Raw genomic sequence first — 23281 nt, forward strand, 5'->3', positions numbered from 1 at the left:
TGTCACTGTAGAGAGGCACTGCCACCAGGAATATAGCACACAGGCAGAACCCCATCGGGTACAATAAAGACAGCTGCAGAGGGAGAAACCAGGAGGGAGACCATGAGCTAAAAACAACTGTTTGAAAATCTTTGCTTTAATATTACGACTATGATATAGTCATTTTGATATAGGCAAAATGTACCCCCTTAATTCAGCTGTATATTTAATGGGATTTGTAAAGCTTGCAGTAGGAAATGTACACGTACACAAACGACACCAACAAAAAAACCAGCATCTGCTATGCAATAAAGTGTCTATGAAACAGTAACAGTCATTTTCACTGTGATCTCCTTTCTAAATGGTAAGAACACCAGAGTATCACAATAAATGCAACCATTACTTTATGTAACTAGTCATGCCCTACTGCTATTATGACTCAGACCCAGATGAGTAAATGAATGCATGCAGTGGGTGTGTTTAACTGGTCTTACCTTGAGAGGTCTGGGTCTGTCAGGCTCCTTCCAGCGCAGGTAAATCTGGCCAACGATAGACAGACCCATGAAGAACCAGTAGCTAAAGCTGTAGTAGTTGATGAGCTGGAAGACATCCTCCACCGTCAGGTAGATCAGGGACATGACACACTGGACAGTAAAAGAAGAGGAGGATGAAAACCGAGTTACAGTGTTACATCTGCCTAAGGTGAGTAAGTGGTTTAAATGAAGTATCATATGATGCTGCCAAATACTTTGTTTCCAGTAAAAACAAACTATATTTTATTTACTCATTTGTAGATTGGAACAAAAGTGCAGCATGGAATAAAAATATATAAACATAAATGTTTGATATTTCCTACTGCAGATCAGCTAAGAGAATGAAAAAAGCTGCCATTCAGAGGAAGTTTCTTGTACTTCCTTCACTACAATTCACATGAAACTGATCCATATTCATACATTGAAGATCAGAGCAGGGATCGGAGTGAACCTCTGTATGTGGATCATGGAGAGAGCATCTGGAAGGTGACCCTCACGGGAGCCCACAAAGTACAACCTGTACACAGTACACATGGATTATGACAGACAACACACCATGAAAAGTACTGCTGTCTTGTACTTGTCATATGAAAATTAACCTCTAAGCTACTGTAGAATAAATAGATGGTTTCAAATAACTGCTACAGAACTGTTGCGTGTGTTTGTCTACCTGGATGCAGCTATAATGGAGGCATTGAGGCCTCCATAACAGGACAGAGCCACAGCAATGGGGATGGTCCAGCTCATCACACCAAGAGTGTGATCTGCAAACGTCTGAACCAGACACAGACAACTGCAGTTTCAGCTCACACACACATGCTTCTTGTTGTCCATCTCTATGTCCTTATATGCTCTTAGAAAAACACGTCTTTCTTAAAAAAAATAAGTGTTTTACTGTTAATTTACTCACCACTGCCACTGCATCACTGGCCATTATAGCAGTAACATCCAGAACAGCATAGTAGGCCACATTGGTGAGGATGTAGATGATGGTGACTATGGGCATAGAGATGGCAATGGCCAGCGGCAGGTTCCTGGAATGAAAGCACACATCAGCTTGTATCTGGATCAAATTTAAGTATTATAGCTGTCATACTTTCTACTGAGAAGGAACTAAACAAGTTACCTTTCAGGGTTTTTGATCTCCTCAGTAACAAAATTGAGGGTGTCCCAGCCAGAATAGGAGAAGAGGGCAGAGTAGAGCGCCAGTGCAATGTCACCAGGATCTGTAGATGATCCTTGAAAGGAGGATTCTAAGTTGGTTGTGTAACCTAAGACGAGGGCAAAAAATGTTACAGTGGCTGTGTAAACCATGATTATAATACTGTGCATTTGTGGTTGTCACAGCTGTTGTCAATCAGCACTCCCCTGTGGATGGCTGCTAAGATATGAAACATTCTCTAGTCTGAGCAACTGCTTCTAGGTTTTAGAGCACATGGTGGCACTTTCCGTTACACTCCATCTTACAGCAGCAAACACAGGCTGTGCACATGCAGCAAAGAAATAGTGGCAGAGGGTTTGCATAGGCCAGTATAACAGCACTCACCCTGGCAGAGCTTGACGATGCCAGTAGCGATGATGATGATGAGGGCCGCTACCTTTGCATAGGTGAAAACATCCTGCACGCGGGTGCCCCACTTCACATAGGCAGAGTTGATGAATGTCAGTATGCCTGGAAAAAGTGGAAAGTTTCATATATGTCCTGGTGTCATGTATTGACAGACAGACATGAGCAGTGGAATGCAGAGCAGATCACAGGAACTTACACAGACATGCTGCAGCGATGAGCCTGGATGCTACATATGGTGGTTCGCATGTTGGGAAGAGGGGCTGCACCAGGTAGTTTGCGAATGTAATGGCTATGACCGCCTGGCTGGTGGGCTCAATAATCAACAAAGATGTCCACAGACGAATAAATGCAAGGAAGCCGCCGAATGACTCCAGAATGTATGCATAAGATGCCCCTGATTTAGTGATGGTGGTGCCCAGCTCGGCGTAGCAGAGGGCCCCCAGCACAGAAAAGAGACCCCCAATCACCCAGATGATGAGCGACAGCCCGTAGGAGGCACTATAGAGTAGCACACCCTTGGGGGAGACGAAGATGCCAGAGCCGATCATGTTTCCTATGATCAGGCTGACTCCGTTGAGCAGCGAGATCTCCTTCTTCAGCTGCATGCTCTCTTTGGGAGGCTCCATGGGATGGTGATCACTGCCAGGTCTATCATTTACCTTCTTGGCTTCTTCATGGTTGGCCATGGTGCTGTTGTCTCAGAGCTGAAGGCAAAGTGAATATCAGTGTGCAAAAAAAGATAGTAAAGTGTCAAAAAATGTAATGACAGCTGTGCTATTCTTACTTCCCTTATTATCTTACAGTAAATACAGTGAAACGGATCTGAAGATGCCAGAGGATATTTCAGAGAATGATGGGAACTATCTGAAGGATGAGCAGGTTAGGATAGCAGGTAAAGTTGGTGTGCAATTTATAAAACAGAGCAATAATGGAACTGAAAGGTAAGTTATCACACTGGGCTGGTGCTTGTGCGAGCCTGTATGGCTGTGTCTGAGTGCATGTGAGGAGCACGCTTCAATTCAAACACCACACATCTGTTCCTCGTGCAAACTCACCACTGCACCACCTGTTTATCTGATGGCAACACACCAATCCTTGACTCAGTCAACTGCACCTTTGTTAACATTAGGCTCATTACTCAACAACAGACACACAAACACAGCAGCACCTTCCTGCATGCTGTCTGCCTTAAGTCAAGCCACTCATGTTTGTCTCCTGGCTCTGCAACTCTACGTCTCTGATGAGTAGTGTTGTACCCGGTACTTTTTACCATACTGACTCAGAGACGAGACAGTCCAAGTAACTTCAAAACAGTGCTGATTTATTCCAAGGATCACAGGTAAAATTAACATTACACGCTCAGGTATCTTGCACCTCCAAACTGCTCGCAGGCAGATGAAAGATGAAAGACCCTGAACCCACCAGGCCTATACATGATATCCCCTCGGTTGGGCGAGCCCCATACTACACAGAAACGTCAACCGAGACGTCTCTGTTACCAGCTTTGCAGCTGGGCATAGCAGTAGTCAAAACATGAAGCAAATCAATGTGTGTGTGTGTGTGTGTGTGTCTGTTGATTAAGTGGTGTGTAGCTAAAAACATTCTCACAGACTTCTAGTGACATGTCATGACATTAAGCATAAGAACATATTATGGCTAAGTCTACAGTTATACACGTCATAATAATAATATTAAACACCCTGTCTGCTGACAGTCATCAACTCTTCTCTCTAGTTATCCTTGACCAGATGTACCCTGTAGAAACTCATAAGCATGACTAAGCATTTAACAGTCTAACTAGACATCCTATCTCCACTAAACATTTCTAATACATAAAGTATCTATCCAATATCTATCTGACTAAAAATACCTAACAGTAGGGATCTGTCTATTTACTGACATGATTGTCACGTAAATAAAACACATTATCAGAAAAAAATCTTTCAGCATCACAAAGCATCCCGGGTCGGCGTTTTCTAATTTAAATAACCCGTATCAAGTAACACTGCATTATGAAACCTGACTTCCGCATAAGACTTTCAAAATAAGCCTCGCTTGTGTCTGCCTTAGTGGAAGTAAGTCTCTCTGACTCTCTAACAGTATGAATGTCATGCTTATTTGTATAAACCAAAACCATATACGTCATACAACAAGGCACACTGAGACCCAACAGTTCAGAGCTTACCGGGCTCTTATAAAGGTCTTAGAACATACTGCCTAGCATAACTTCCACTATGAACTGGAAGGGTTAGCTTATTCTTTGTCCTGATTCATTGCACATGAATACTACTCTGAATTCTCAGCGTCCTTCAAAAAAAAAGCCCGATTTCACCTCACCTCAATACACAGCCATTATCACCAAATATCCGATCATAAATCGCTCATTCTGGCTTTCATTCTGAATGTGAACCTCCTAATCTCCGGCACTGTGCTGCTAGCTTGTCGCGACTGCCAACGCCAGGGTGCGAAAACAAACGGGACTCCCCTTTTGTCTCAAAGTAGTCTATGTGAGTTATGGTTATCATATCTTTATCGAATGCACATATGTCGGTTTAACCGAAACCATTTCTGCTCAGGAGCAACAATGTCAGGGCGTTTCCCGGTCCTACCTGTACCGGCTTACCTCCCCACTTGTGGTTTTGACACCATGAGACAACACGGTGGCCTCTAACGCAGCGTAAACGACTGGCTGCTGCGGCAGGTGCTGGACCGGAGACGTCATGACGCCGGGATACCGAAGAAGGAGCATCGTAAAAGTGCAGGAGGCTTTGAGAGACAAATGAAAGGAAAACGAACAAAGCGAACAACAGAGAGCATGGTGTCCCCAGAGCAGGGTCTGTACTCCTCTGTTGCAGGGGGAACACATTCCCCTATACACAGTTTTCATGCTCATTAGAGTCAGTTCAGTTTTAGAAAATTAACCATTTGCTTGTTCTTTTTTTAATGTTAGGAACTGCAAAGTTGAAATGTACATTTTTCCCTAGTTCTGAATTTCTCTGAATAAAATGATAATCAAGAAAATAACTGACAGATTAATCAGTGACCTCTGTATTTTTTCCACTAATTAAGGATTTTCCTTTAACGTCACAAATCCATACGTTTTATTCAGATCATTTCTTCTGTTGGTAAAAAAAAATGTCTGTAACTAGGCTATAGCAACAGAGGACTCATTTTTATCTGAACCATTATTTGTGTAACAAACATTAAGCACAGCTTAAGTATCAAAGGTATACAATTGATTAATAATTATAAAGCAACACTTTGAGCATATAATTGTGATTTTTACATTCATATTGTGATTGACTGTTTTGCCTTTTGTGGTTCTCCTACACCCCTTCTTTTGCTCATCCTTATGCTCTCCTTATGTTGCACCTCATGCTTTTCCTTACGTTGCTGCTTATGATTTTCTTTATGCTACTCCTTATGCTGCTGCTTATGCTCCTCATTGTGCTGATCCTTACGCTGACCCTGTTGCCTTCCTTCATGCAGGGTTCATGGATCAGCAGGGTTCACTGCAGAGCAAAAGAGAGTAGAAAACTGAGGAAAAGCTGCAGAAACAAGCATCAGAGGGGCCCATTGATCCACACAGCATGCTGACATGTAGTGCTTTAGAATTCAGTGAAGGTTATGTGAATAGGAGAAAATGGAACTGAGCCCATCAGCCCTGATTTAAGAAAAGGACCACCCGACCATTAAATTTATATGGATGAAAAAGATAAATACAATTCTAATTCAATGCTTTCCAGCCATATAATTAGATTGATATAGTAATATCACCAAATAATAAAGATTTTCCATTTTACTAACCAATATTTACTTTTTTCTACTGTTACTCCACCACCTGAGCTGCTGCTGTTCACTGTGGACAAAAAGGTGAGTATGAATATTTGACTTGTGAAGAAATTGACTTACAATAGAATGTAATGTAAGACGGGGCCATTTAAAACACACCTAACTAATTTCATTATATTGACAATTCAAACATTAATGGTGTTAATAACCTGTTTTCCTTTTGTGCTTCATTCCACCAAATGAGCTGCTGCTCATTGTGGACAAAGAAAAAATTAAGTATGACTTTCTGAATTGTAACCAAAGTGTCTTATGATAAAATATAAAATACTTGAATGCTACTGTATGGTATTTTGTAAACTAGCCACATACTATGTGTTAGTTTAATAATAAATCATTTAACAAGGTTATGCCTGTATTTCAAGCCATTAAATGTCTCCTTCTGCTCTCAGCCAGCTGTGTAGCTGTGAAGCCAGCCTCTGCTTCTGCCTTGCAACACTTGACTTGGATCAGGCTAATATTAAAGACAGTGAAAACATATGTATGCTTTATTGTGGAAACTAGATACAGAGCATACTGCTGTTTATCCAAGAATGGGCAGCCTCAAAACAACACACCATGGTAGAGAGAACACCAAAGAGTCAAATGAGCACAAGCTGGAGTCAGCAGGGAGGGTGCGGTACTCTTCCCATGTGAGTACATCAACAGCTGACTCAAAGGACTCTGACTTGAAGACATAGGGAATGTTAGTTGTCTTTGGCCTGCTACGTTTGAGCCTGACTGCTGCATTTTTCTTTGATAAGTTTGCCGTGAAGGCAGCACTGATGGAGACAGGCCCTGCCTTGGACCCCATTCTTTACTCCTCTCCTGTGCTACTCTTAAGTTGAACAGTTTGAAGTCCTTCATTTTAGTTTGAGTTTTATCAGCCTCCTGGTATTTTATGTTTGACTTTCTTAGCAAAGCCCAATTTATCTCTAGTAACCCAATACGAGCTGTACTTTTATCCTTCATCTTGTGTATTAAAGTCCTGCTCTTAACCGTTGAAGCAGATTGTTCGTGGGTGTCCTGTTGATTCTACACCTGGTTTAAAAAGAACTTAAAAAGAAATAATTACATTAATTATACCTACATTTCTTAACTTGGAAAATATTTCAGCCTTAGACTACAAGCATTATAATTACAAACCTCTGAATTGGAGAGAAATGAACCAAAGAATATTCTGTCATTTAAGAAAAGAAATGTTATCAGTAAGTTTAAGATACCTTGTCTCACTAGCCATCTTGTCTTAGTTTATCTTACTCAACCACCTGAGCTGCTGCTGTTCACGTAATGCAAGGAAAAAGGTGAATTTCTGAGCTCCTGACTTGTAAAGAAAGTGACAGGTTTAACACATCTAATAATTCAAAATTCTACTACTTCACTGCTCTGATACCGACTTGGTGTTGACACCAAAAATGATTGTATTCTGTGAGATCCTTTACCTTCGGTCATGTTAGGTTAAAGTGAACGCCTTAATTTTAAGACTTAAGATTTAAGTAGTAGTGAAGTTAAAAACAGAATGGAAACAACTGGGAGCTTTATTATTATTTTTTTAAAGAGAGAATTCTTTAAATCAAAACTATGATGTAATCAATTAAAATTCAGCTTACTCAGCATCCACACAATAAACATTTGATATAATGTATGTTTTGTACATTAGTAATTTACACATAACTTTGCATTATTTTTGGTAATAAATTAATTTAAGCAACAAGAAATCTGAAGAGCCACTTGGGAGCCGAAAGAGCCGAGCCATAAGAACAGGCTCTCTTAAAAGAGCCAGAATTCCTATTGCTATTGACAACTCATTTGATTGACAGGTGATTCTATTGTGTAATGTTTTTAGTTTTACAATGCATGCATTGCAGGCTACATACTATGCAGGCGAACTACCGGCAGGTTGCCAGCAACATGTTGGAAACCCCTGATGTAGACCATATAAACCAGGGGTTTTCAAGTAATTGTGAGCCCGGGACCACCATTCTAACTAAGAAGTAACCTGAGGACCACTGTTGTGGGCCACTATTTTAATCCTGAAAGTCATCTTATATATTTGCATGGATTTGATTATTCATGAACAAAGATCAAGACATGGAAATGTGTTTAAAAAAAGCTTCCTGCGGTGAAACAGCATTATTGAATGCATGGTCAGGGACTATCTGCAGTGTCTTTGCGGACTACCAGTGGGCCATGGGGCACTGGTTGAAAATCCCTAATATAAACAATGTAAGGCTTTTATGAACATACAAATAAATTACCTTTTTGGTCATGTTTACAAAGAAGATGTTGGGTGTCTTTGTTATGTTAAGCAGTACACATCTGGCTGGTTTGAGGCCAACTTTATCACACTGTGGGGGCCACTACAGATAAAAGTTGAGATTAAAAACAGACAGTTTTTCTGAAGGTTCCATTTAGTCAGCTTCTTCCAAGGAGGCTCTGGCTTTTATTATCTTCAGGAAGAATACTGTAGGAAAACACTGTAGCAGAAACACTGAGAATGTCAGTGGCAATCAAGCAGCATGTTTGAGAACAAAACAACAAATCGAAAACCTCCAAGGAGGAAACACTCAGGCACAGATATGAAGGAGGGATGACAAAGCAGGAAGACAGCAAGCCTTGAATGTGCTTACTGAGTACAGCCGCACACACACACACACACACACAGAAAGAAACAAAAAACAATGGTGTTTTTTTAATTCTCTATATACATCCACAAAAACTCAAATATACATAATAATTCATGTGACACCAAATGCCACTTTAGAAAATAAAATAGTGCAGATGTCACAGTATCTAAAAACTCCGTACTGGGTTCTGCTGGAGAACTGTAAGAATTTACAGTAATACCATATGATACAATTTTCAGAAGTTTTATATTTCCATATTAAAGAGGATCACATTCTGTCAGCCAAATATTTAAACTAAGACTCAGTTAAAATGCAGACTTTTCTACCAGGTAGTTTTTATATTTTAAATAAATTATTCAAGACTTCTTACAAACAAGAAGTCACTGCAGTTCTCTAAGAACATACAACATGGAGTCATTCTGAAACACTGTATAACATTCAGCTATTGTTTTACAAAGCATACATACTGTGTATGAAATATCTTCTATTATGAACATTACAAACAAGAAGTCACTGCAGTTCTCTAAGTATTTATTTTAAACTGAACTTCTAAAGTGCTACTTTAAAAGACTTGACTATAAAATAAAAATATGCCCAGTACAAAATAAAAAATAAAAAGCTTATCTAAGGTTCAATGAACGTTTCACTAATATATAGTTTTTCTTTACAGACATTATAATGGGACTCACAGCACAGTAGCAGGCAATCATTTAACTTCCCCATACTCCCCTGCCTGGAAATAAGACTTAACTTTATCACAAGTTTACAATTTAAAATCTCTTTTGTTGCTTTTATTACTAGACCCAGTCTAGATATGCTACAGACAGGCTCCAGGCCTGTATTATTATCAGTTCCTGAGTAATGGTGCTATTTCTTCTCTCAAGAAAAGAGGAATCAAGTAATAAAACCCTTTTAGACATCTCTGACTGCCATGTAGATGAACTGTACCACACCAGGCTGATTAAGATGCTCCCAGCATATTTAGAATTATATTTAGCTAGTCTCCATCTGTATACTTTATAACTGGGTGTCAGCTGTATCTGTATTTAACAAAAGGATTACTCTCAAAATGCATCTGACTAAATTTTAATGCTTTGCCTGATGTGAAACTGAAAGGACATAATATGCTATCTGAAAAATGACTGTCTAGGCGATTTAAGTCCATTTAACTCGGTAAACTGGTTCTACTGTAATGTCTAGTGCCATTAGTGCTGACCTACCATGTCAATATTACCTCAATACCAATATTGAATTACTAGCACTTAAATCTTAATGCAGATAGCGGGGTCAAACAGCACCAAGAGGAAAATGAATGAAGACAAGTTTCTGGAAATCCAGTACAGTAATGTTGGCTAGGTTGTGAAGTTTAACACTAAGGGACACAGATGAGTGACAGGTGTAGAGAAGTGGAGAATTTCTCACTCATTTTTGGAGTCACTCTGATGTCCACTTTTCAGTTGAGGTTTATCATTTCCCCAGCAGTTAACCCACTTGATGCCAAAGTTTCAAATGGAGGCAATGCTGGTTTGGTTTCTAGTTTATCATATATTAATAAGAGCAGTTGATTTTTACATAAAAAGCTTGGCTGCTGCAGCTTTGATTTGTCCACTGTATTACGTACCACACCCTCTTCGGTTCATCTAACTCTTCTCTTGGTCCTGTAGCATGTGTTGCTTGGTTGATCCAGAGTTGCTGCTGCGGAGAGAAGAGTGTAGCATGTGTTGCTTGGTTGATCCAGAGATTCTGCTGCGGAGAGAAGAGCCACCAGTCGGTTTCTTCATCCAGTCCAGCAGGCAGAACCGCAGCATCAGAAGGAAGCCTGTTGGAACAGACCGAAAACCTGGAGTGATTCTTTTGTTCATTTTCTCTACCTTTTCAGGATCACTGGGGAGAAGCCCATGCAATATGTGGGGCACAGTAAGGACATGTTCAGTCTTTTCAAGGTGAACAGTTAAATACTCTGTCCTTTATTTTCTCTGTCAAATATATTTTCTGGCATGATTGCGTTCTTCAGCGAGATGAGACTTTGTAAGAATTTGCCTGAAGCCAAAGGTATTGTTACTTTTTTTTTGCAAACAAGTGAACCTGCATTGTAAAGATGTGAAATCTAAATAGACTGGGTTCATCAGCTGTCAGAAGAAGTTTTGTAGTTCAGTGACGATTGGGTCTGTCTCTAAAACTAGGATTTATTTCTGAGTGAGTCAGGTTAGTGTCAGTTTGGTTGCAGCTCATTACCTAGTGCTTGGTTTTAGTTTTGGTGAACCAGATCTGAAAGACTTCATGAGACTAAATGAACCAATAATACATATAACAATCACCGTTGGTATGGACTGCATTATAATTTATAGACTTGGCTTTGGTTTAATAATGTACAGTAGTTGTTTGATAATGTATTTTTACTGTGATTTAGTGGCATTATGTACATGGACTTGGAGGCTTCCATTCCATTAATCAGTTCTTGTTGAAAAATATTTCATTTCTTTGTCTTTTTAATTCTCTCATTAATCAGTGTGATTTTTGAATAGGAGAGAACTTAAGGAAAGCATTTAATACTATCTCAGAGGACTACTTTAAATGTTTAGTATAATGTTGATGAATACATTTAACATAGCATAATTTCCATATAAAATCTATAAAATATCTAGACAATTCTAATGCAACACCTGTGGATATAGGCTCATGCACACTGTACATACAGACCTAACCAGCAGCTCATTAAACAGGTTAGATAGTTGTTATATAAAACTAAACTACTGCTGTGCAACAACAAAGGGGTTAATAAAAGTTTTTTGGACCTGCCTCAAAAACAAGCATGTGAGAGGAAACAGCCTTTCTTCTGATAGGCACCAGTAACAGAAATCCTGATTAACCACAGCCATTGTCTCATTCCCACACTGATACAATGGGGGCCACTGGCTCCAAATACACAGTCACCAATCTCTGACCTAACAATGAAAATACCTCTGTCTGAACTCTGACCATACATACTGTAGTTAAACCTTCTGTGAAGCTGACATCAATTCTGGAAAAAATACACAAATGTATATCTTCTCATAGTTCATTTAAACTCTCTCATATCCTTTGGATCAGCATATTGGCTGTGGGTTGAACACAAGGTCAAATTCAAAGTCAGACTAGGCATATAACTGGACGAGTGCTACAAACACAGACCTTGAAAAGAGTTGAGGATGCAGGAGAGGAAGAGAAAAAAGTCAGCAAGGGGTCCAAAGTCCAGGAATGTCAGGCCCCAAGTTGTCCCATACAAGCAGCTTAGGCCCCAGATGCTGAGAAAAGCCACACGGTTCTTCCTCCATTCAGCTCTGGTGCGAATTTCCCTGTAGACCAGGAAGAGCATCACAATGCCCGAGAACACGAGGATGACCAGGATGGTCATGTTGATGAAATAGTGAGCCAGCAAGGCTTTGAAGGTAACTTTCATCCAACACCTGGAAGCACCATATACACTTTTTATTTACTAGCTTTTTAAATCACTATTATGGTGTTCCTACATATATTTTTTCACAGCAACTATTATTGTCTAAAAAATCTTGCTTACATCAGATAAGGGTCGGAGAGGTCGGTGCTTGGCACCACTTCTCTCATTCCATAAATGTCACCAACTGCAGCCAGGATGATGACAGGAACAGCAGGGAGAACTGCAAAACATTTTTCAAAGGTCACCTGTTAGGAACATGTTTAGTTTAATGTGCCATTATGTATTTTTATAGAAATATGCCATCCCACACTCACCGAAGCCCACCAGGTTCCATACATAGGGCTTTGGGGAAGGGCGGAAAACTATGCAGACCAACCAGAAGGTTTGTAAAACTTCTATGCCCATCCAAGTGAAGGAGCTGAGCAGGGTGTAGTGGAGGCCTGCCCCCACCCAGGTACACACACTCTCCCCTCCTATGTTGGCCAGGACCCCAGTTAAGAAGAAGAGTAGGTTGAGCAACAAGAGAGATGTGGCCAAGCCTAGGTGGATGGGAGTGGACTGCTCCTTAGATCGCCTGCTAGAAGGAGAATGGAATGGAAATTTCCGGTTAACTGTCACAAAAGACTGATCTTTTTTGATAGACTACATTAGTCCTTGAAAGCATTACCTCTTCTTACAGAGATAAATGATGAGAGCAATACAGCTGATCACAGACATGGCACAGCCCAGAGCTGTAATGGCAGTCAGTGCCAGCAGGTGGCGCACTGGTCGAGGCTGCAGTTGCTGTCACAGGACACAGAAGAACGAGCAGATTCATATTCGTATACCAAAATACAAGTGCAAACATTTCTATGTATTTTGTGTGTGTTTCTTCATGATAAAGTGATTGGTGTGTTAGTGTCTGTGTATTAAATCATGCACAGATGTTTTTAGGTCCTTAATGGTAATATTGTTTTTATTTTCCTACAATATATTACTTTCTCTCAGTTTTGTTGGTTTCTTGTATAAAATAGGTGTGTCTCACCACCAGTATAGCGAAGTAAGTCAAATGGTTACAGAGGCACTCGGTGTGGTTTGCTCCTCTCAGTTTTGTCTCACATCCATCCACCAACCAGTTGACTTGCAAAGGGTCTGCACAATTCAAACACACTCTGTCATCTTTTGGAGGTACAGTCAATAAACTGGTTAATACAGATACACTGTGTGTTCAATAAATATTGTTTATATTCTTAGTGCCAAAGGGTTCTGACCTTTCCTGGTATCCCATGAAACACACTTCCTTGAATGCATTTTCTGAAATAAAGAGGAGAGAAAGACATGAGATGAATTCATCTCACATTAAGGTGCTGCACATTTTGATTAATTTGAAACAGCTGCCACTGTACATAGTTGCATTCAATACTTATGTCTATTTAAAATCTGCCTTGCTGCATGTCACCACTTGCTAACCTGTAAGTCTGTGTGTGTGCACAGTGGGGAACAAACAACAGATGACCCTAAGCACAATGTTTTTGCAAGATCTGAGGTAAGAAAAGAAACTTTCAAGCGGTTTTTGTGTTCTCTGTACTGATGAAAATGACAGGCAGAAGCAGATGTCATGGAACTGAAATGGAGCGTCTTGGTTTTTTAAAGTGGCACCTGCAGCTAAACCACATTTGAGAAGTAGATAGAAAATATTTTTACAGCGTTCACACTACAAGAGCACGGCAGCATTTGCACCAGTTCTGCTGCTGTTTCAGGGAGGTAGCCTGATATCTGTAATGTTTCAGAGCAAGGCAGCATTTGCATCAGTTCTGCTGCTGTTTCAGGGAGGTAGTCTGATATCTGTAATGTTTCAGGAAAAATATCCCACTGTACTTTTCAAACAAACTAATTTCTGTCGCTACCATAAAACTGTGAGGAAAATGTAGACCATGAATTAACTGTATTTATTTATCATCAAATTCTTGCTTGTGAATTCAGAAAAAATATTAAACAATACAATTTGAAAGTACAGATTTAGCCAGTGCATATGGATGTTAATCACACTGATACAGAAAAAAGGCCACAAACTTACAGGCATGGCATCATGGTGAAATTCAATCCTGATTGGCTCAGACAGATCAACAATAACCTCATTCTCTATGGTAATTCCCACCACTTCACTGAGAATCTGGACCTCTTTGTGACCCTCCTGGAACACAAACACACACATCTTTAATTCCCCTTCACATAGTACAGCCTACAAACAGTATGTACACAAAGAGGAACAAAAGTAAGGAAGAGGCAGTCAGGCAGGTGTGACATGCTGACGTGTCACTGAGAGCAAACAGCCTTACCTGGAACACGGTGATGTTTTTGAAGAAAGTGCAGACTACTTTACTAGTCTTTTTTGCAGCTTTTTTAAGAGCAGGGGGCAGATGGACAGCAGTAGCAGTCTTTGCAGATACACCTTTAGTGGCCTGGAAAACAGAATACAGCATATACACAAAAAAGGACACTGTACAGTTCAAGACAGGCCACCAGGTTTTGGATCAATTCACTTCAGGCGTGAACATGAAAACTACCAATCCTGTTAAATACATGATGTCACCAAAAAGTCACCAAAAATAAAATGGTTTTACATTTTCAAAGTTTTTGTCAAATCAGTGACATGACTTGCACCACCCTGCTGTCCCGCTTGTGGGCGTGCATCACAACCCCTTGATGTACACATCTGTAATGAGTAGATCTGCATGTAGATTGCTGGGTAGTTAGAGGAAAAATGTTAGCTTTCAGCATCCGTCCCACCAGTATTGTGCATGAACTGGCTAAAAGTGCGATGTTCATTGAATACGCTCAATGGGTGAACTGAACGGATTAGCTAACAACTAAATAACATGAATGTGAGGTTAGTGCACACACAGGGTGATTAACCTAGCAGCAAAGGCTTTGTTCACTTAATATCTAATACTGCTAATATTCGATGCACCAAAAAAAGAAATGTCCCATCTTATGGGTCAAACTTGTGGAGTATTTCCTTTATCCAAACAACAGCCATGCGAATGTCAGTGAAATTAGCCTATGTTTTCTTGAAATACACAGAGGAGCGAGTGAACCATCTGACCTGTAAGATAGTTTTAGGTCAGGACACACTGACTTATTTTTCTGACCCAGTGAGTTTTAAAATAACGTTACTGGACATAGATGAACTGTGTGTAAACACCAAAACAACGGGAAGCTTCAGGTATGTCATATGGAAAATGATCTGCCTTGGATTACATCTACACTATATAACGTAGAGTAAAAATCATCTGGATTAAGGTAAAACTGGTCTGACTGTGTGTTCACATTTATGGCTGGTTTGCTGTTGGAAACTTGGCAGGCTTGTATGTTATCAATAGACTAAGTGCTGGTAGCTGTAAATCATGATGAAGTCTGAAACACACCACAGCAGCAGCTGTGGTGTGTTTCACATGTTGAGTCTGACTCACTTTTCCTCCAGAGAAAATTGGTTAATGTTACTCTGTCTTGTCTGATGCCACAGTGGACACTGCAGTCAAATACTATATGTGCAAGTGATTTACTGCAAAACGGCAGGGGTTGTTTTTTTTTTTTTACTTCAGTGTGTGTTTCTTTGATATGATATTTTAACTGTTTACTCAAAATTGTCTGACTCCACCCATGTCTAGTCAAAGCATGGATCGCATTGAGAGAATACAGCTGTGATCATAATTCTCCAGTGCCATAAAACATAGTATATGTGCTACACTAAATTAAATGTAGGTGGTTAGTTTCTTTTGCATCACTAAACTTATGAATGTAAAAGCTGACTGAGTGGCAGTGACTAGACGCTGGGGATGGGTGGGTAGGAAGACGTTCTACTAAAAAATGTTTTCATCTGCTCAGAGCTGCATTTAAAATAGATAAGAACAAAATAAATTAACGTGAACTAGTTCATTTAGACACCACCAGTTGGCACATTGTTGCACTGGGTGACATGGATTATTTACAATGCACACATACACTGTAGTTTATTTTCAGTTGCTCCCCAGTACACAAGAGGAGCACACAAACCCACAGCTGACAATAGCCCAAATAAATGTAAATTTATACCTGTTTTGTAACGTCTCCTAAACTACAGTGGTGAGTTGTTTTAGGAAATGACTGGGCATTTTTTAAATGAAAATGTAATGTATACTTGTGACTTATCTTAAAAAAATCTCTTTAGTTGGAAACAATGGGTTTGGGGCTGAACATAACTAAGAACTAGTGAAAGATGTAAGTTCTGGTATTCTTCAAGCGAGTCATTTTAAGTCTTTTGTGTGTCTTACAGGGGATGTGATGTTGTTGCCTCCGAAATGTGCCTTCATCTCCACCTCGAAGCTTCTAGCACAGGCATGCCCAATTTTCTCTACAGCTTGGGAGCTGACAGCGGCTTCAGTCCTGGACACGCACATTAACACATGCAACCACATTATGTTCAAAACTGTGTTTTCAAGTAGCCATTTAGAAAAAGCAATATCATCTTTGTAAACCCAACCCTAACATACTTTATGACTTAGCTTCCTGTTTGTGGCCAGAGATTATGTACTTGATTAAAGCCTCAACAATTAAGACAGGAGGAGGAAGGATGGAGACAAAAACTCCATGTCATGCTATTCAGTAAACAGTAGATGTGATGCGTGTGTAGAAAAAACAACAAAGAAGATTACCCGTGGACTTGGTTGAATCCATTGTTCCACTGATCACATATAGCTTCTGCAAAAAATAAAAAGCAAGCACAGTTTTGAAGTTGATATTTCTAAACAGAACATTAGACATTTCTGAACAGAAATCTGAATCTAAAGTACAACTTATATTTGAAGATTTTTTAATTTAAAATGTAATCTAGCCATCCTGACATACATTTGATTAAACAAAAGGAAGTTTTTACAATCAATGTGAAAACTTACTGGAGGGAACAATAGGAAAAATCTTTAACTGATGTGCTTTCATCTTGCTGAATATATTCCATTTACCAATGTACTACAGATAGCATTCATCATTCCTTACTGCAGTTGATGGAATTCGCACTGAAATTGTAGCCTGTGTGTATTTTGTGGTTGATGATATCGGTTTTTATCATTCCATTGAGGATGCCATACGATGCTTCGGGTTCATTAGGACCGAGAGACAGGTCAGTGCAGCAGGAGCCATGTAGAGTGACAGGCCAGCACAGAGTCAGGTTCTGTCCTCCAATCTGTGGGACAAAATAAGAACAATGAAACAAAAACAAACAACCCTCATCAAGCTCCTAAACAAGGAATGCAATTGAGTCACTGTACCACATACAGTCTATGCATCTGTTTTATGCTTTTCACTTGGTTTCACTTGGTACATTAAGAGTATTACTCATTTTATAGACATGAACTTTAGTATAGACACTACTCTTACACTTTGAGGGCTGATACAGTTAAGTGTCAAGAAAACAAATGGATGCTAGTTTTGTTTTCACACCTTCCATTTCATACAAGTATCAGGTCTTGTCATTTTCCTCACACTGAGTGAAAAGTCAGACAAGCGCACTGTTCCATTACTTTGATGTTACTGAGCCAGACAGCGGGGGAACATAACCTGAAAACTTGGGTTATATTAACTTTTAGATCTATGTGAGAAGCAAGGAAACAAATCCTCATCTTGGCTCCCCCCTCCTTCTGGTTTACCTCCAGCTTCAGCAGGTCCAGCAGTGGTTCCCAGTACAGACAGAATTTATTGTCCTCTGACTCAAGTTGAAACCTTTTGAGAGGAATCTTATCAGATCGCCTACAATGGCCTGTGATCTGCCCATTGATGGTCAGAGAGCTCTTATTGGCTGAGACTGAGATCCCTTTACAGCCTGTGGACAAGTTGAAATTCAGGGTCAGGGGCTCCTTGCCATGGTGCCAGGTGCCACAAAATTCAAAGTCCAGGTCATTTTCACTTGAACCTGAAGGAAACAAAAGAAGGAACACACTGACAAAAGGTGTTTGCTTTTCCTTTAAGGGTTACAAAAACATTTAGAATATATATTGTGTTGTGAATGTAATACTGAAAAACACTGGAGTTTTACACGCATCTACAGACACACATTTTTTCAGCTGTACAGGTGTGGCTTTTAATTTGGCTGGGCAGTGTATAATCTGATCAACAACAGAGGAAACTTTTGGTATATGTTGGAAGTTTCTATTATAATGTACTTTTTTAAAATGTGTCTCACTGAATATCCCTACACATGAATAAATGTACCATGTACTGAAGCAGACACAATGGAGCATGGTGTCAACTACGTGGGAGCTAGGGGGAGCGCACCTCCCCTTAATAAGACATGAGCTCCCCTGAAAATATGATATTCAAAATTTTGGGGAGGTCTCAGTCTAAAATATTGACAATATGTTATTTTGCCATGTACTTCTGTTGTTCAGTATCTTTATCATCATCGATCATGTGTAAAATTAGGCTATTATTGATGATTCAAACATAAGGGCGATTCACCACTAATTTATTTTAATAAAGATTCTGACTTGCATGCAATTCTTGCCATCAACATCAACTGGCGCCGCAGTAAACTTCACTTTAACGTAAAGATCAGCCAAAAAGACTCTCTTGATCATGTTAGTTGCCTTAAAACAAAACGAAGAGAAAAAAACATTCCCACTCAGTCTGCGCATGAATCGCTATTTCTCATTGAGGCTAGAGATCAAAGGGTAGCCTGTGTGAAAAAGAAAACAAGGCAGGTTTTGTTTTAAGTGTCAATCAGTTCTCTCTCTGTGGCAAGCAACTTGGTTTTCTTTCTCACATTTGTAAAACTGAAAATAAAATAGTTACTGTGTGGACCGTGAGACTCAGGAATACAAAGGTATAGCCTACATATTCACACAGGAGGGTGCACATAGTAAAATGGCCTCTCTCTGTGTCTCTCTTCCCTGCTCTCCATGTCTCCGTGGTGCTGAAATACATACACCACCTTTGATAAATGTTGTATCTGTCATGGAGCCTGACCACAAAAAAAGTGAGCTCACTTAAAGTCATGTTATACAGCAGTTCACACAGTGCAATGGAGTGACAGTGTAAGATGAGGCTAAAAGAGGTACTTATTTTTTTCTACTGTGGTTATTATACCTGTGGCGAGGAGGACCAAGATCAAGATGAGCACATTCCTCACACTCGTTGTCATGCGGGCCTCCATTAATAACAGCTGCCAGGAAAACACAAAGTGACAGTTATTAAAGAGAAGCAAATCTACCTTTTCTTCTGCAAACACCTAACTGCTGAGAAAGTGCAGGGTTAAATGAAAAGGCAGAGTGTGCATTGGCAGTCTGTATCTGTAAAAAGCAGATTTCAATAAAACACAAGCATATCTCCTCCATTCTTACTATGTGCAGAGTCTGCAGACACACATCTTAAAAAAACACAAAGTCTCTGCCTAGAGGCAGTGCAAATCTGACATCATAAAACTTTTTTTTAAATACTATTCTTGCCCAGATCCATGCTCTCTTATCTATACTGTCTTATCAATGAATACAAATGAGTTCAGGCTCAAAATACACACAGGAACCTTCCTATGCTTTCATCACTGAGAACAGTCTTCCCCTTTAACTGGCACACACACATGCACACACACCAACAATTCACTCTGCCATCGCCAAGTTGATTTTTCTTGTTCCATGGAAAAGGGTAACAGTTGCTAGTGACTGTTCCAATATACTGGAGACATTACCGTATTTTGAGCAGAAGAGAATACGATAAATACAATTCCTTGAAAAATCCCACCTTGCATCATAACAGATTTACTAAGAATCGTGTGTGTTACCAGACACACATCAGCTAACCACATATACTGCGCACAAACAGTCATTTTAACTTTTTACCACAAATGCAATCTCATTCCAGACAGATGTCAAACAGGCACACGAAGTTTACATGTAGCCTGCATGACAACCCACTTGACAGTGCATTGTTACAACACCGGCACATACACCCACAGTCAATTTAAAATACAACAAAGAAACACTGCACTTGTGATTGCGTGGAGTTACTGTCGAGTACGTGTAACAGCATGGAGAGAGAAGAAAAAGCTGATTTTCTTTGGGGAAGTGGTTGTCTTCAACATCACAAGGCAGGCAGGAACCGGCAGAACCACATACAAAGCAAAAAAACAGCAACCGAAAGAAAAAGACAGACAAAAAGAAATGGAAAGAAAGAAAAGCATCAAGCTGCAAAGCCTGCGGGGGCCGACTGCCTATTTATAGCTATATACACACCTGATACTCGAGATGGACTTAAGCCATGGACACCCACACAGCAGTATGCAGAGAATGACTCATGAACAAACACACACTTACACTTACATATGTTTTTGTCACTTACCAGGTCTTGGTAGACTTACCCTAGCTTTAACCAAACATTAAACCATGTTGTTTTCTGTAAAGTTTAAGGATTTACTAGTTAAATCCCCACAATGATAGTGCGCTCCCAAACGCCCCCTCCCCCCAAAATATAGTCTTGCCTGACTGAGGCTAGTTTTCAGGCTTGCAACTCAACTAGGTGGTGTAAACATTACACCACCTAGTTACCCCTCAACTGGTGTAAACATTTGACAAGGAGACTCACAATTGGACATTGGCTTAGTGGCCTAATTAAAATGTAGAGCTCATACATTTTTCAATCATATCAATGTCTTATGAATATCTGTCTAAATATGTGATAAAATCCATTTTCTGTCTCTAGGTAACTTTAATTAAAATACTGTAGACAGGTTAGGCTCATAGCTTATTGTCACCATGACACCAAAACATCTCAACTGAGTTGAACCCATAGGTGAAAATAGAGAATGTTTAAAAATGTACTGCTCTGTAGTCATGAATCATCTTCCTCCGTTTACCCTAGTATGATCTGAGACGATGTTGTGTCTTAAACTAGGCTTGCACTGGTCTGATTGTTTCAGCTCTAAGCTGGATCTTTGGATCAGTTTAATCCTGGTTCAGAATAAATAAATTCTTGCTCAGGATTGGTCTTTTGACAATAGCCTAATTTCACCCATCATCTGACAACCTCTAGTCAGTACCTTTCTTGTTTCATAATCCAGTTAGCTCAAATGGCTTACTAAATGACTGATTATCAGCTGTTTACACATATTTATGATTGAACAGTTTCATATCTACACTCCAGAGACTTGGAAAGATTATAAGTCATTTGATAGATGACTACCTCATCTAGACTGAACTACTTCTGTCTGCCTCCCTTACAACATGACATGTATTCTGTACTGGCCTGAAGGGCAAAGCAGAGAGCACTCTAGCAATGATAAGAGCCAGTCTGACCTCCAAGATTTCCAACAAAAATATTATTATATTCATAGTTTAAAATTTTCAATGACTGCATACTCATTACTTGTTTTGAGATAAATCAACCAGTATAACAGAGTGTGAAGATGCTTTAAAGATGGATACACTGAGCTAACAGATATGGCTGAAGGGAAAGTAAGTCTTAATTGATAGATTAATAGTTTCTATTAATACACTATGATATATCTGAAATACTGTTCTGCAATAAGAAAGGACAATGTACTATAGGTGTATTAAATATGAAATGGACTGTTCTCACTTTGGTTAAAGTGTGCCAAGTTCATATGAAACTGCAACATGACTGTGGTTTTTTTGCACTTCTCTTTTCGACAATTCAAGAGCAACAATAGATGTTTGAGGGAAAAAGTGCTAAGGTGTGATATGATAAGGAACTAATATGTTACACCTACAGACAACCTCATGTAGGGGTGCAGTAATATTGTAGCTTGCTAGACTACTCTAGGTACGGACTTTATCTGTGACTTTTAAACTTGGGACATTGTGTTTCTGGAAAGGTGACTATACAGGTTTTTCATATACATATGAGCAGTGATTAAAAATATAAAGTATGTAAAGCTACAGTACTTCTATTTATGAATAGAGCCGCAAAGCACTGTACAGAGTAGGTGCTTCAGCAGCTCACTGGTTTACATTTACCTAAGTTAATATTATCACAATAAATGCTATGGCCCAGAACGGGTTCACACCTGACCTGCAGCCATGTGGCAGTAATGGGCTAAGCCATGCAGAAACTTGCTTTGGTTGCACAATGGCATACATAACCTATTAATTCAGTAGAGAATTTATTTGCAGTAAATGTAGAGTTACATTGCAGTTTGAATATTCAGTATAGTCCCTGATATTCTAAATTTTCTGAAAATTCAGGAGAGCAGCTTTCTTGAACTTGAATATAGTAGTCTGACCAAAGCAAAAAAGCTTTTCTAGCATTTTCTGTGGCTTTCAGCCACATCAGCATATTGCTGTTGTTCTCTTCACTAACCCAAATGGAAACGGCTACTCTAGTATTTTAAAAAATCATACATGGTAAAATTAAAAACATCAGCAAAGTCTATTTGCTGACTTTGTAAAGTACAAATGCCTTACAATAGCAATGCCAGGAGCACAACATGCTTTAGAACAGGGGTCGGGAACCTATGGCTCGCGAGCCAGATGTGGCTCTTTTGATGAACGCATCTGGCTCCCAGATAAATCTTAACTGACATTTCTTAGCACCATAAGTAATGAATAATTCCGCTGACATTTTAAAGTAAAACATTACAGAAATCACAGTGTTAAAAATAACGTTCTAAATATAAAACATTCTCATGCATTTTAATCCATTTCCAATTCAGGGTTGCGGCTGGTTGGAGCCAATCCCAGCTGTCCTTTGGGGTACAGGAGGGTCCGACACCAAAACTCTATATTTATTGGATAATGCGGTAGCCTACACGGGTTGTTGTGAGGTCAAGAAGTAAACTTCCCTCCTTTTAATCAAATAGTCAGCTAGCTAATTTATGCAGAGCAAACCTTTTTGATGAAGGAGATGGCGAAAAGAAAAAAGATTAGTACCGTACATTTCAGTATGAATGGACAGAGGAATTCGCCTTTGTGGAGAGAGCAGCTTCTGTGGTGACTTTGCTGGTTCTTTAGTAATAGTGAGGAATGGAAAGCCATTCACAGATGGCGAGTATGCCAAAACATTCATGCTTGATGTGGCCAATGAACTGTTTGACGACTTTTCGGATAAAGATAAGATAATCAAACGAATAAAAGATACGCCTCTGTCAGCAAGTACTGTTCACAATCGTACCATCATGATGGCAAATCAAGTGGAGGAAACAAGTGAAGGACATAAATGCAGCGCCATACTTTTCCCTCGCTTTGGATGAATCAACAGACATAAGCCATTTATCCCAGTTCAGTGTGATTGTAAAGTATGCTGCCGGTGACACACTGCGTGAGGAAAGTCTTGCTGTTTTGCCAAT

The 23281-nt window shown here is 39.6% G+C and overlaps 2 protein-coding genes and 1 long non-coding RNA gene across 4 annotated transcripts in view; 1 reads left to right on the forward strand and 2 right to left on the reverse strand.

Annotated features, from left to right (window-relative positions):
* The window catches only part of slc7a6 (solute carrier family 7 member 6), a 5956-nt gene extending 1165 nt beyond the window's left edge, over positions 1-4791 (reverse strand). The window contains 10 exon segments of the mRNA XM_020617187.1: position 1; positions 3-73; positions 474-623; positions 933-1029; positions 1183-1286; positions 1423-1546; positions 1639-1783; positions 2059-2184; positions 2279-2786; positions 4706-4791. The exon segment at position 1 is cut by the window's left edge and continues 91 nt beyond it. Coding sequence (XP_020472843.1) covers position 1; positions 3-73; positions 474-623; positions 933-1029; positions 1183-1286; positions 1423-1546; positions 1639-1783; positions 2059-2184; positions 2279-2768 — 1308 coding nt within the window. The 5' untranslated portion in view covers positions 2769-2786; positions 4706-4791.
* LOC109969952 (uncharacterized) lies at positions 4424-6910 on the forward strand. Its single transcript, XR_002276342.1, has 4 exons — positions 4424-4589; positions 4659-4916; positions 5572-5955; positions 6324-6910. It is a non-coding gene; the product is annotated as an uncharacterized LOC109969952 (long non-coding RNA).
* Positions 6911-8335: 1425 nt separating this feature from the next.
* The window catches only part of adgrg1 (adhesion G protein-coupled receptor G1), a 25835-nt gene continuing 10889 nt past the window's right edge, over positions 8336-23281 (reverse strand). Inside the window, exons 2-15 of one of the 2 annotated variants that reach the window (XM_020617166.1) lie at positions 19072-19147; positions 17637-17899; positions 16987-17173; positions 16647-16692; positions 16266-16377; positions 14292-14414; positions 14030-14146; positions 13224-13266; positions 12998-13104; positions 12641-12756; positions 12288-12547; positions 12094-12193; positions 11709-11983; positions 8336-10356 (exon numbers count right to left, since the gene is read on the reverse strand). In XM_020617166.1, the coding sequence (XP_020472822.1) occupies positions 10178-10356; positions 11709-11983; positions 12094-12193; positions 12288-12547; positions 12641-12756; positions 12998-13104; positions 13224-13266; positions 14030-14146; positions 14292-14414; positions 16266-16377; positions 16647-16692; positions 16987-17173; positions 17637-17899; positions 19072-19138 (1995 nt within the window). In that variant the 5' untranslated portion in view covers positions 19139-19147 and the 3' untranslated portion in view covers positions 8336-10177. Of the gene's footprint in view, positions 10357-11708; positions 11984-12093; positions 12194-12287; positions 12551-12640; positions 12757-12997; positions 13105-13223; positions 13267-14029; positions 14147-14291; positions 14415-16265; positions 16378-16646; positions 16693-16986; positions 17174-17636; positions 17900-19071; positions 19148-23281 lie in introns of both variants that reach the window. The other variant, XM_020617165.1, reaches the window with a different exon arrangement.

Source organism: Monopterus albus, unplaced genomic scaffold, assembly GCF_001952655.1.
Source record: "Monopterus albus unplaced genomic scaffold, M_albus_1.0 scaffold186.1, whole genome shotgun sequence".
Taxonomy (NCBI): Eukaryota; Metazoa; Chordata; class Actinopteri; order Synbranchiformes; family Synbranchidae; genus Monopterus; species Monopterus albus.